Source organism: Vigna unguiculata, chromosome 8 (genome assembly GCF_037176805.1).
Source record: "Vigna unguiculata cultivar grain cowpea cultivar isolate G323 ecotype 2 chromosome 8, ASM3717680v1, whole genome shotgun sequence".
Taxonomy (NCBI): Eukaryota; Viridiplantae; Streptophyta; class Magnoliopsida; order Fabales; family Fabaceae; genus Vigna; species Vigna unguiculata.
The window spans coordinates 29515564-29530313 of NC_140799.1; the positions used below are offsets into that span (position 1 = coordinate 29515564).

Here is a 14750-nt window from a genome sequence, read left to right on the forward strand (position 1 = left end):
ATGTTGTTTTTACCTAACAGTAGTAGTAAAAAAAACTATTGTTTTCATTAAAAAAATAATTTCCACATATTACTGTTCACATTAAAATAATATATCCACATAAGAAAAAAAATTGCCATCTATGGACTCCTACAAAAAAATCGTTACTGATGTTAACACCGTTAATGATTTGGGCTTAATTGTAACAATTTTTCAGAATTATAAACCCGATTAAGACAAAAAATCTATGGACCTATTTGAGATTTTTGAACGAAAACGTGAACTAAGGTAGTATTTTAACCTACTTTTTTTTATGAAAGTGTGGACAATATTACAATATTATTTTAAAATATATGGACAAATTTTAAATTCCATTATATATTAGAATTTTTTTTATTAATATAGTTTAAATTTTATTTATTTTATTTTATTTATACTATTTTAGTGGAATACATTTATTTTAATTAATAGTTTTATTAAATTATTGAAGAGGGTATTAACCCCACAAAAAAAAAAACTTGAAAATATAAAGGATTTAAATCTCTGCAATAAAATAGTTGCAATTAAAGGAGGTTTCAAACCTCCACAAAATAATAATCATAAATAGGAGAGGTTAAAACCCTTTATAAAAGAATCTCTTTTTGGCAAGCACTTTTGTCATAACGTAAAAATTATTCCATTGTGTCTAACAAGGAAAACTAATAATTTTAAAGTATGTAAAATTCCAAAATGTTCGTATGTATGCTATTTTCCTGGATCCCTTCCTTTTGAGACATACCTTTTTTTTAATATAACCTAATTTTGATAGAATATTTCAACTAATTTATATTAATTACTTGATCAACTTAACAATTTTGGTAGGGTTCAATATAAAGGGTCTTTAATTTCTGTTTAGGAATCATTTGGTTTATGTTCCTTGCTATCTTAATAAACCGTTAAACGAGAAGAACAGTGTTGGTTCGAATGAATGTTATCTCTAAACATTTGAAGTTGGTCAGCATGTAGGGGCATGGCTTGCATTCAGATTCTAGACACTTCATAGTGAGCTAGAGAATAGTACCAAATGGACCTGATCCAATACACAATAGGTACACACATTTATGATTTTCTGAAATGCTCTATGATTATGCTTTTATTCATGTAATTTGCATTAAAACAATGAAAAGAAATTATTGGATGTTAAGTGATTTGGTAAAGCCATTGGATCATATAGTGTGTCTGCTTTTGCATTTTACTCAAAAACCTTCATGCCCTCTGATTATATTCAATTAGATTCTCAAGCAAAATCTACAATTTTCATTTTGATATTACATTTTACAAATATGCAATCATTATTTGAAAAAATTATTGAACTTATTTTATTTTTTACAACTTGTTGGTGAAGATCAAGATGAATAAAAATGATAAAAAATCTAAGTGGTATGAGTGAAAATCAAGATGGCGAGGAATGAAAGTGTAGACAAGTGATTCATAAATTGTACTCCTTTTAATATGGTGAACATTGTAATTTTTAAATTGTTGTAATTACTTTTACTTATGAAAATGTAGACAATATTACAATACTATTGTACAATATATGGACAAACTTTAAATTCCATTATATATTAGAAGCGTTTTGATTAATATATAGTTTAAATTTTATTCATTTTATTTTATTTCTACTATTTTAGTTAAATACATTTTTTTCAATTAATATTTTTAAAACAAAATTATGGAAGAGGTATTAATCCCACAACAAAAAAAATTGGAAAAAATGGAGGATTTAAATCTCTACAATAAAATAGTTGCAATTAAAGGATGTTTCAAACCTCCACAAAATAATAGTCATAATATGAAGAGTTAAAACCTTTCAAGAAAAAAACCTTCGCAATATAAATTGGATTCCAGCGGTCGTCATAAACCTCTACAAATAGGTTGTGGGGATTGTATATGTGGAGGTTTAAAAAAACCCATACAAATTAATTTGCAGAGGGTAAAGCCCCCCCCCCCCCCCCCCCCCCCCCCACAAATTTAAATAAAAACCTCTACATAATAACTTTTTTTTTTGTAATGAGTGAGGAGTCAAGTGATGCTTAGAGTAAGGATGCCTACCCTTGTGATGGGAAAAGTTCTCAATAATCAACCTAGTCCACAAGAAATATCACAAAGAGAAGACATCTTTCACACAAGAGGAAAAGTTTTAGAAAATACTTATTCTCTCATTATGGATAATGGATTATGTCGCAATTGTTGTAGCACAAGGTTGATTGACAAGTTGGCTTCGATTGTCTTGCCCTTTCCAAAACCTTACAAATTTCATTGGCTTAATGAAGATGGGAACTTGACAGTGAACCAACAAGTAAAGGTCAAATTCTCTATAGGAAAATATGAGGATAATGCTTAGTGATATGGTGCCTATGGAAGCTTGTCACATCTTATTGGGGAGACCATGGAAATTTCATTAGAAACCATGCATAATGGTCTCACTAACGAGATGACGTTCACTCATAAGGAGAAAAAGTTTGTACTTCATCCTTTAGCCCCATCATAAGTGCCTGATGGTCAAGAACAAATGAAGACTAAAAGAGATGAAAAGAAAAGAAAAATCCAATTCAAGAAGAGAGTTTATAAAATAAAGATGAATTTGAGGTAAGGGAGCTTAGTGTTCCTTCCCCAAAGGTTATTCAACATGAGAACATTTTATCCAAAATATCAATAAAAAGAGTTCTCCATGTTGAACAACCTTCATACCTTCTTCTAAAGGAATGCATATCCATTGTCACTAATTTTAAGTTAAAGAAACAATCTCCTACTACTGAAAATCTTTTGAAGGAGTTTGATGATATATTTTCTAAGGAAGGGCCTATTGAGCTTCCTCCTTTTAGAGGAATAGAGCATCAAATTGACCTTGTCCTTGGAGCTAGTCTTCCCAATAGAGCAACTTATAGGACCAATCCCCAAGAAACCAAGGAGATAAAGTCTGAAGTACAAGAGTTGTTGGAGAATGGTTGGGTTCAAAAGAGTTTTAACTCTTGTGTTGTGCCTGCCTGTTTTATTAGTACCCAAAAAGGATGGGAAGTGAAAGATGTGTTGTGATTATAGGGCGATAAATAACATAACCATTAAATATAGGCATCCAATTCTTAGGCTTTTTGATGAGTTGCATGGGTCCACCATGTTTTCCAAAATTGATCTAAAGAGTGGTTATCACCAAGTAAGAATCAAAGAGGGTGATAAGTTGAAAACTACTTTTAAAACTAAACATGAATTATATAAGTGGTCGGTGATGCCTTTGGGCTTACTAATGCACCTAGAACATTCATCAGACTTATGAATCATGTTCTTAGGGATTGCATAGGTAAATTTGTAGTTGTTTACTTTGATGATAATTTAGTGTATAGTAAGAGTTTGCATGAACATGTAGGTCATCTTAGGTCTGTCCTTGCCATTCTTAGGGAAAATAAACTTTTTGCACACATATAAAAATGAACTTTTTGTGTAGATAGTGGTTATCACCAAATAAGAATCAAAGAGGGTGATAAGTTGAAAACTATTTATAAAACTGAATATGAACTATATAACTGGTCGGTGATGCCCTTTGGGCTTACTAATGCACCTAACACATTCATGAGGCTTATGAATCATGTTCTTAGGGATTGCATAGGTAAGTTTGTAGTTGTTTACTTTGATGATAATTTAGTGTATAGTAAGAGTTTGCATGAACATGTAGGTCATCTTAGGTCTGTCCTTGCCATTCTTAGGGAAAATAAACTTTTTGCAAACATATAAAAATGCGCTTTTTGTGTAGATACTGTCATTTTCTTAAGATTTGTAGCAAATAAGCATAGGTTCATGTAGATCCTGAGAAAATAAAGGTCATTCAAGAGTGGTCTACTCCCAAAAATGTATGAGAAGTTAGGAGCTTTCATGGGTTGGCAAGTTTTTATAGGAGCTTTGTTCCTAACTTCTCTAGTCTTACCTCATAACTCAATGGGTTGATGAAGAAGGATGTGTCTTTTAGTTTGGGGGTAAAATAAGATACTACTTTTTAGCAACTCAAGGAAAAAATCATAATGCACATATTCTAGCCTTACTTGGCTTTTAAAATAGTTTTTGAGCTTGAGTGTCATGCATCTGGTGTAGGCTTAGGTGTAGTGTTATTGCAACAAGGTCACCCAATTGCTTACTTCAAAGAAAAACTTCATGATGCCTTCGTCAACTACTTCACCTATGAAAAATATATGTATGCTTCAATGAGAGCCCTTCAAACTTGGGAACACTGCCTAGTGTTTGAGGAGTTTATCATTCATAGTGACCATGATTCAGTTAAATACTTGAAGGGCCAACACAAGTTGAATAAAAAACACCCTAAGTTGATAGAATTATTGGACAATTTTTCCTATGTGATTAAGTACAAGAGGGGAAAAGGTAATATTATGGTTGATGCCTTGTCAAGAAGGCATACTTTGTTTTCAAAATTGGGAGCCCAAATTCTTGGATTTGATCACATTCAAGAAATATATGTTTTCCTCAACCTATGTTGAGTGTTTAGAGAGAGCACAAGGGGGTTTCTTTGTGGATGAGAAGTATTTGTTTAAAGAGGGAAACAAATGTATACCTCAAGGGTCATAGAGAAAGCTCTTTGTCAAGAAACAAATAAGGGGGGACTAATGGGCCATTTTAGGGTAGAGAGGACCCTTAGTTTGCTTAAGGAAACAAAAATTGAACACATATGAGGAAGGGTGTCCAAAGACATTATCATAAATGCATCTCATGTTTACAATTTAAATCTAGGACAATGCTTCATGGACTTTGCACCCCCTTACTTGTTGCTTCAACTCCTTACGAAGATATTAGCACGGACTTTGTTCTTGGTCTCCTAAAACCCCAAAGGGGATGTGATTTCATTTTTGTGGTGGTTGATAGTTTTAGTAAAATGACACATTTTATACCTTATCACAAAGTGGATGATTTAAACAACATTATTAGGCTCTTCTTTAGAGATATGGTGAGACTTCAAGGAATACCTCGCACCATAGTGTTAGATAGAGACTCCAAGTTCCTTAGTCACTTTTAGAAAACTCTTTGGCCAAGACTAGAAACAAAGCTTAACTTTTCTACTTCTTGTCACCCACAAACCGATGGGCAAACATAATTTGTCAATAGGTCTCTCTCCACTATATTAAGGGCAATCTTGAAAGGTAACCACAAATCTTTGGATGTGTACCTTTCCCATATTGAGTTTGCTTACAATAGGATAGTTTATAGGACTACTAAAATCTCTCCTTTTGAGGATGTTTATGGTTTTAATCCTCATACTCCATTGGATTTAATACGACTTCGTACATCTTTTGGCTTTGTTCATAAAGAAGTGGGGTAGCTAAATCTGAATTTATCAAGAAACTGAGAGGGTTAAAATTCAAATTCAACAACAAACTGAGAGGTACACAAGGTACAACAATTGGGGAAAGAGAGTGTTCATCCTTGAGTAAGGAGATTGGCTTTGGTTGCACTTTATTAAAGATAGATTTCCTAAGCAAAGAAGGTCCAAACTTAGTCCCCAAGAAAATGGTCCTTTTAGATTTCTTAAGAGAATCAACAATAATGATTATCCGCAAGAGTTGCTTGATGAGTATGAAGTTAATGTCACCTTTAATGTCATTGACCTTATTCCTTTTGCGGATAGAATTAATGATGAGGCAAATCCTTTATATTTGAGGTCAAATTCTTTTCAAGAGAAAGAAAATGAAGATATATATCTAACTGACAAAAAAAATTAAAAAATAAAAGACAACAAATTACGTATGTTCTCCCTAAAACAGATATAAATTAACATTTGTTGTATTTATAACATACATTAATTTACATTTGTTGCCAAGGAGAATAAACATTAATTAACGTCTCCCCTATATTGTCGGCCTTCAACAAATATAAAAGAGAAACCAAAATAATAACAAAATAACATATATAATAAGTACTTTGTGGTATTGTTTGTCATGGGTGCTTAACATTTTCTTTCTTTGATCCCGATGTTTTTGTCAATTATTCCCATCTTTTTTACCATATTTTTCATTAAATTTATATATGTATTTATTACGATAGAAAGGTAAAGTAAAATAACATATAACTATTTTATTGAGATTAAAGAAATTTATTACACTCGTTCATCTCTACCAAACGATTTTAAACTAGATATAAGAAAGAAAAAAAAGCAGATGGAGAACTCACAAAATCCTACTCACACCTCAACTGCTAAGAAGAGAAAAAGAAATACTTAGGTAAATAGTTTTATTTCAGTTGGTGAAAAATCTGTAATATCAATATAGTTTCTCTAATAATTTGTATACATCAACTTAGATACCTAATAACAATTACCGCTAGAGACTACTCCTGCGGCAATATGCTAAGGTTTTCAAATTCAAAATGAATTAAACATTCTTCTTCAGATAACTTCACACTGTACTTTCTTTTCCAAGTATAAAATATATGTAAAGCAACAAATTAATTTAAAACTGATTTATAACATTTTTTTCCAGAAGAACTTCACGAACCATGTTGTCCAAATTAAGAAAAGAAGTTCCGTAGGGGCCAGCAGCAGCACTCTTTGCCAATTCCTTCCATTGCAAGGCTTTCTCTTTCATCTCCTTACCCTTTTCACCATCCATCAACTCCTTCACAAGGCTCTCTATTTTATCTCTCTTAACATCTTCAATCTCCAACCCAACGCCCCATTCTTTGCAGGTGAACCTGCAATTGGTTTGTTGCTCCGCAAAGAAAGGCCAACATATCATTGGAACACCAGCACACAAACTTTCTAAGGTTGAATTCCAACCACTGTGTGTCAAAAACCCTCCAATCGCATGGTGATTCAGCACCTGCTCTTGAGAACACCAACTGGACAAAAGGCCTCTATTTTCTGTTTGTTTCACAAATTCTTGAGGTAAAACAGCATTTTCACCAGCCACAAGATCTGGTCTTATGACCCATAAAAAGCTTTTGTTGCTGTTTCCAAGTCCCCATGCAAACTCAACCAGTTGCTCACTTGTCATAACTGTGATGCTCCCAAAATTCACGTAAACAACACTATTAGGCTCTTTGGTGTCCAGCCACTCCATGCACTCAGACTCCTCCTTCCACAGATTGGACTGAATTGCATTCAGTTCTTTGTCATCAACACTCTTCACAAGAAAATTCAAAGGGCCTATGGAATAAACAGGAGGCAAAATAGACGAGAACGCTTCCAACACGTCATGCTCTAATCTATCAAACGTGTTCAACAGTATCGCAGAAGCTCTTCGAGCCCTCTTGCACTCCCCTTGCACGAAATCAAGCATAAGATCATTTGAATCTGTGGTCCTAATGAAACTAGGAATATCCTTCAAACGAATTTCCTTGATGCCTGGTATCCAATCGATGGTAGTCTCCAAATACCCGTTCGTGACATCACTTGAGTCTACATAGCAGACACACAAAAGTTAATTTACTAAATTTAAATAACATAAATACCAAACATATAAAAAATCACGTGACAGTATAATGATATTTTGAAAGTCTTTATTTTGTATTTTTTATATTATTATATTATTACATCTCAAATAATTTTATAAGAAATAAGAATGATCAAAATATCATTATTTAAGAATATTTCAACTCCGGCTGAGTGGAAGAAACTGGAAATTTTATTCTTCTGTAAGCATAGGTTGACAACTTGGTCAACGAAGAAACAAAAAATAAATATTTCATAAAATACACTCGAATTTAGATGTAATTTTTCAAACCCATTAAAAATATTCTTTTAAAATAAAATCATTTAATAATTCTTTCTGTAAAAAAATAAGACTGAAAGGTATACTTCACTGTCATCTTGACGGCTAGACACAATATATATATATATATATATATATATATATATATATATATATATATATATATATATATATATATATATATATATATATATACTACATACTAATAATGTCATAAATCATCTGGTTATACCATATTTTAGGGCTTGAGACGACAAATAATTACACTAATGCAAATAAAAAGAAAAGTTAATTCATAAAAGGAGTATGGTTCCAAAAATTTATGTACATAACAACCAAAGTACCACATCGTTTTCAATCGTAACATGGATCATTAAATAAAATTAGGTAAATTACCTTTGAGGGGTGTTATGCCCTTCTGAATGAATTGTTCGTATTGAACATAACACATGAACCCACATGCACTGGTTGTCCAAAATAGCACCTCAGGGACACCCAATTCTTCGGCAGCATCAACGGTGAAACTCATAACACCGTCAGAAACTATGCAGGTCACAGGAGGGGCATCTGAGTTATTAACCTTAGCGAGAAGGTTTCTGAAGTGAGGGAGGCAAGTTCTTCTGGTGGACTCACAGAGAGAAGGAATATCCTGAGTCACATCCACATCGTACTCGGGTAGACCATCGGGGATGGTTTCAAAACGAAACGAAGGGAGACCATTAAGGGAAGAAGCCCCTCTGGATTTGAGAAGGCGTTTATGGTTATACTCGGTGTTAACGAAGGTGATGTGGAAGCCATTAAAGTGAAGGAGTTTTGCCAGCTTTAGCATTGGGTTTATGTGACCCTGTGCTGGGTATGGAATGCACACGGCATGGGGTTTATTCGCTGTGCCCAAAGAACCCATCTTTGTTTTCTCTTCCTTAGATTGCACTTTGTGATATGAAAAAGAATATGCAAGTTGTGGTCTTACTCGGCTATGGAACGTTTCATTTTATAGTGGAACAATGGCGGTGGTTGTTTTCAAATTAATGTGGATAAGTCCCAGGTACGACTTCAACTTCAACACCACAACCAATATCACCACAACCAATATGGAGAAGTTTAAGGAGTTGTTTGCGTGCATACCTCTTAGATGTATGAACATAATTTTTAGGAATACTTTAATACTGAACCCACTTTAAAATAATATTTTTATTTATAAATATCTACTTATTTGAGATATTTTTCCTATTGCTTTCTTTTTGTCTTGATGTGTAGGTGGGTTTTGAAGTATTGTTGTTTAGAAAAAGTTTTCAATTGTGAGAAGTAAAAGCGCTAACATAGGCAAAATAGTACTGTACATAAAAATAATATAAAAATGAAAATATATGAATTCAGATAGATAGTATTTTTAACATATATTAAACCATTTCAATTACATCTCTTTAATAATGATAAGATTTAAATATATTTTTAATTTTTAAATAAAAATTATTATTATTCAAAATTGTGATATATTTTATTTCTTAACTTTAAAAATAAATCAATATAATTATTTTTAGTCTAATAAAATTAATTATTTTAGACTTAAATAATATTTTAGATTAATATTTGAATTGAAATATTCTCGTTTAAACAGTTCAAATATTTTATATCAAAAGAAATTATCATAATTAAATTAAAAAAATTATATTTATTTATTTTTAAATTTTAAAAATTAAAATATATTAAAATTTATGAAGAAAAGAACATTTATTTCACGTAAGAAATACATATTTAACTTTAATAATAATTTAATATAACTTAATATAACTTTACATTAATATCATTTTAGAAAGCATGATCATGTAAACTCATAATAAAAGTAAGATTTAAAGTTCTTTTAGATTTTTTCAAATTTAAAGTAACAATTACGAATTATTTTAATATAGCTATTTTGTTTGATAGTGCATAAAAATTCGTTTTTAACTTGGTAAATGAAGTTTTAATAAATGCCTCTACCTACAGATCAATCTCAAGTTCGCAAAGTTTGACGTACTGGCAGAACATGTGCTCCTGAAGTTATGAACATGAAATGAGCAATCGTCATAATGACTTCATGAAAATGAATTGGTAAAAGAATAAGTATCAATTTGACCCAGAAGATAAATAGTCAGAGAATGAGAAAGAAAAATAATAAAAAATGAAATCATTCATAACCGTATCATTTTCTATTTTCTAATAATTAGGTATCTAGTTTTGTTCTCATTTTTACATTTAAATATTTGAAGACAAACACCCCATAAATCTTGACTTGCTCAATTTGATTTTCGTCTAATATTATTTGTTGCAGAAAGCAATTCTTTATATAAACTTATTCACTAGATTTTATTTTTCGATACAATTTTCTATTTTTCTCTTTATATAATTTAATTTAAATCCAAAATTAGAATGGTAAAACTGATAAGTTTGGTCTCTTTTGATCCGTTCTGCAATTTAATTCACAAAATACTAGTTAAATTGGCTTATTCCGTAACTCAAAAACAGATTTATTTCTCTTATTCATTCTGTTTCACAACTTGACCCGCAAATCCATATATTTACCCGTATTTATATTAAATAAAATTATTTTATTTTATTTTTTTATAATAATTAATTTTCATTTCTAATTCCGATTAATCTAATTAATCAAAAATAAAAACTAATAACATTATAGATTATAATTAAAATAAAGTAACAATATATAATTTTATAAAACATAATAAATTCGTTAATCTGTATAAAAAGATATTTTATATTTTAGAACTAAAATTATTATTTTATATTCATAATTATACATATTAATATTAATATTAATATTAATAATAAATTTAAAAAAATAATATAATGAAAAAATAAAAAATTTAATAAAAAATATTTAATTTTATTAATCAATTAGCGGGTCAGTCCGCGTTCAATCCATCTTTAACTCGTGTGAACTACAGACTTGTGAAAAACAAATCTATGCATACCAGCAAATTCAGTATCTCAGGCAGCATTTTTTTTCTTCTACATATCTACGGTGGACATGTCTGGTGGACATGTCTAACGTGCGCCAAATTGTCACCCCTTACTACAATTGTATTCACTTTCGTATAAGACATGCACTTGTTGTCAGAGGTGACGACAGCAAATAAATAAAATATTTAAAGAAAAAAGTGATTCAATAATTAAAATATGTTAATTGATAATGCTGCCAAGTGAACAAGATTTGACGATCGTGGAGGCTTTGATTATTATTCATTCTACAACAACAATTGCGTTTCGATTCACAGAATTAAAGTCAAAGGTGAGTTTGTAAAAAATAATAAGTGAAGTAAGAAACAAAGAAAATGGCGTCTGTGGTGTCACCTCACCGACGCCTATTCAGATTCTGTGTATTTAACGCCGGCTATTAAAGTGGGGGCAGACACCTTCCAATTGCAGGCTTTCTTTACTGTTAGCAATCGATATCTTTTAAATATATTTAAATTTTGATTAAATTACTTTTGCTCCTATGAAATTTTAGTTTGATGTTCAAATTTTCTGTTGTCTTAGTTTGATCTTTATTTTATTAAAAAATGATTTAATTTGGTTCTCACCGTTAATTTGATTAAACGATGTTAAAATTAATGTCACGTATCAATTTTTGGTTCTTTTATATTTTTTTTTTTGAAAATTTTTAATTTTTTACACATGTCATTTTTCACATGTCAAAGTGTGACACCCGACACAATTGTGAAGTGACACATGTAAAAAGTAAAAAAATATTAAAAATTTCAAAATATTAAAATATTAAAAATTTCAAAAAAATTAGAAATTGACACGTGACGTTGATTTTAACACCGTCTGATCAAAGTTAACAGTGAGAACCAAATTGAATCATTTTTAAAAAAATAAGGACCAAATTGAGACAACGAAAAACTTGAAAATTAAATTGAAATTTCATGACAAATAGAAGGACAAAAAGTAATTTAACCTTAAATTTTAATTACAAAATAATTAAAGTTTAAATTTATTTTCTACCGGTGAAAAGCTTACAAATTTCATGTTTAATCTCCAATTATTTTTTTCCTTCATGTTTGAAATATTTAGAGATTTTGTATTTTGTGCCAAAACAAATATTTATTTGTATTTTAATTTCAGTATTTTTCTTATTTTTAAATAATTTTGAACTGTCTTCTGAGATTTTTGTCTTGTAAATTTTTATTAATGATAAATTAACTCTTCACATATTTTTCTTTCACTTTTTAATCCAAAAAATTTAGCATTTTATTCTTTTCCTTTCCTTTTATATTCTCTTATTTTTCCAAATAAATAAAAAATGAGAATTTATAAAAGAAATATAAAAAATTAAAGTAAAAATATTTTCGACTAGTACAAGTGACATCATTCAATTGTTATATGACTCGAACCACAATTAAGTTATTACATTCTTAAACTCTTAAGTTACATACTTAATATTAAATATATATTAAATATAATTTGTAGGTACAGTCAATCCAACACCAATTAATCTTAAAGAGAAACATTGCTTCTAGACCTGTTAAAATGGGTCACCCGACTCAATTCAGCTCAGTCCACGACGGGTTAGTCACTTAGTGGGTCAATCCAACCCGACTCACTTATTAGCGAGCCAACAAAATTGGAATCCAACCCGATCCATCACGAGTTTGCGAGTTAAACGAGTTAACTCACTGACTCACTTAATTAAAAAAAAACACACAATTCTTTTCTTCAATCCCAAAAAAACTAAATTATAATTCCAATTAAAATATATATAATATATATAATATATATATATAATATATATATAATATATATATGATATATAAAATATATATATATATATATATATATATATATATTTTATATATCATATATATATATATATTATATATTATATATAGATATATGTATAATATATATATATATATATATATATATATATATATAATATACATATAATATATATATATATACATATTATATAATATAATATAATATAATATATATAATATTTAAAATTTGTTGGCGGGTTGGTAAGCCAATTTGACTTTTCACGGGTTTAATCTGAATGAACCGGGATTTTAGCGAGATGGATTTAGTTTTAACCCGTACTGAAATTTATTATTCTTTTTCAATCCAACTCGAATTCGTGATGAATCGGGTTGGCTCATGAATTATAACTGATTTCGACGGCTCTAACTACTTTTTTGTATTTGAATTTAACCGTTTATGGAAATTTGATTTGATGGAAAGGATGAGATTTTGGTCTCCTGTCATCAGCTAAAATGAGAAGGAATTAGACTTTTTTTTTTTTTCAAATTACTTGAATTTCAACATCGCTATCTTAAAATTGAAACAGGAAACGATTTGATGTAACTATTATTGTGATTGGAAATTATTACCTCGATTAATATTGTAGTGTAGGAAGAGGCGCATAAGCAATTATATCTATTCTGTAGATATACCTCCTTTTAAGTATTTATTGATGGAATTGTTATTGATTTAAAAATATTTTGAGATAGTTTATATTGTTTTTAAATAAAAAAATATAAAAAAAAAACTAAAACGAAAATTAAATTTAATTACAAACACACAATTTTATTAATAAAAAAAGGTTTAATTATGCCTTTAGTCTCAATTTTGGAGTCAAAATCTCAAAATGGTACCCAAATTTTTAAAAGTCTCAAAATGGTCTTTTTTTTTGTTGAAACGTCTCACGTTTACCCTTTCCGTTAAGTCAAGGTTGACACCGTTAAAGGGAGTGTCACGTGTCAGTTCCTTGATTTTTTGAATTTTTTTTGAATTTTTTTTTTTGAATTTTTTTATTTTTAATTTTTTTTTTGAATTTTTTTAAAAAAATCAAAAAATTGCCACATGTCAAACTGTCATCGTGCCATGTGGCAGTCATAGAGTGATGTGACAGTGACAGTGACACGTGTCAGTATTATGCCAGGTGTCATTTTCTTAGTCTCAATTTGGTCTCTTTTTTTTAATCTGTTTCAATTTAGTCCCAATTTTTGTAAAAATGAGCAATTTTGTCCCTCTTCAAATTGAAATCAAATTTAATTTCTATATAAATGTACACAAATATTTCAATCAAAATTGATATTTCAAGTAAATATTTTTAACCAAATTAAGTTCATTTAATTCATATTTTACATTGAACTTTATTAAAATGGTTTAAAAGTTGTTAATAGAAAATAATATTAATAGAAAAAAATTCATAAATTAACTAGTTCATGTTACAATAAAACACATATAAATTTAAAATTTGAAAACAATTTTAAGTAAAGTTGAATGTGAAACATAATTTTAAATAAACTTAGCTATGTTAAAAATATATAATAAAAATATCAATTTGAATAAAAATATCAAATTTAATAAAAATATTTGTATAACATTTATATAAAATTAAATTTTGTTTCAATTTGAAGAGGGACAAAATTGCTCATTTTTACAAAAATTGAGACTAAATTGAGACAAATTAAAATAAAGGGACCAAATTGAGACTAAGAAAATGACACCTGGCATAATACTGACACGTGTCACTGTTACTGCCACGTGGCACGATGACATCTTGACATGTGGCAATTTTTTGATTTTTTTAAAAAAATTCAAAAAAATAAAAAAAATTCAAAAAATCAAGGAACGACATCAACCTTGACTTAACGGAAAGGGCAAACGTGAGACGTTTCAACAAAAAAATGGACCATTTTGAGACTTTTAAAAATTTAGGTACCATTTTGAGATTTTGACTCCAAAATGGGGACCAAAGGCATAATTAAACCATAAAAAAAATTCATTAGTAAAACAAAATTTATTATAGGTAAAATTTATTAATATAATAAAAAGTTTATTATCAACAAAAATATTTTTATCAATAAATTTTTGTCAATAAAATGGGTATTAAAGTTCCCACCTTAAATCTTGACCAGCTCGTGATAAAATATGTCAATAAATCTGTCAATAATTGAGTTTTTTTTTAAAAAAATTGGTTAGTAAATCTTTTGGTAAAGATTATTTTTGAAAATTGGTCGATAA

The 14750-nt window shown here is 29.3% G+C and overlaps 1 protein-coding gene across 1 annotated transcript; it reads right to left on the reverse strand.

Annotated features, from left to right (window-relative positions):
- Positions 1-6229: 6229 nt before the first annotated feature.
- LOC114193046 (7-deoxyloganetin glucosyltransferase-like) lies at positions 6230-8703 on the reverse strand. The gene is made up of 2 exons (XM_028082742.2): positions 8121-8703; positions 6230-7411 (listed from the first exon to the last, which is right to left on the reverse strand). Exons 1-2 carry the CDS (start codon positions 8626-8628, stop codon positions 6465-6467), a joined length of 1455 nt encoding a protein of 484 aa, XP_027938543.2. The 5' UTR covers positions 8629-8703; the 3' UTR covers positions 6230-6464.
- Positions 8704-14750: the final 6047 nt, after the last annotated feature.

What these genes read in the sequence shown, in the direction of transcription:
- LOC114193046 (XM_028082742.2), bottom strand. Translation starts at nt 8,628, where the DNA reads ATGGGTTCTTTGGGCACAGCGAATAAACCCCATGCCGTGTGCATTCCA. An exon ending in GGGCATAACACCCCTCAAAG is followed by an intron (nt 7,412 to 8,120) that starts GTAATTTACCTA and finishes TCTGCTATGTAG; the next exon opens with ACTCAAGTGATGTCACGAAC.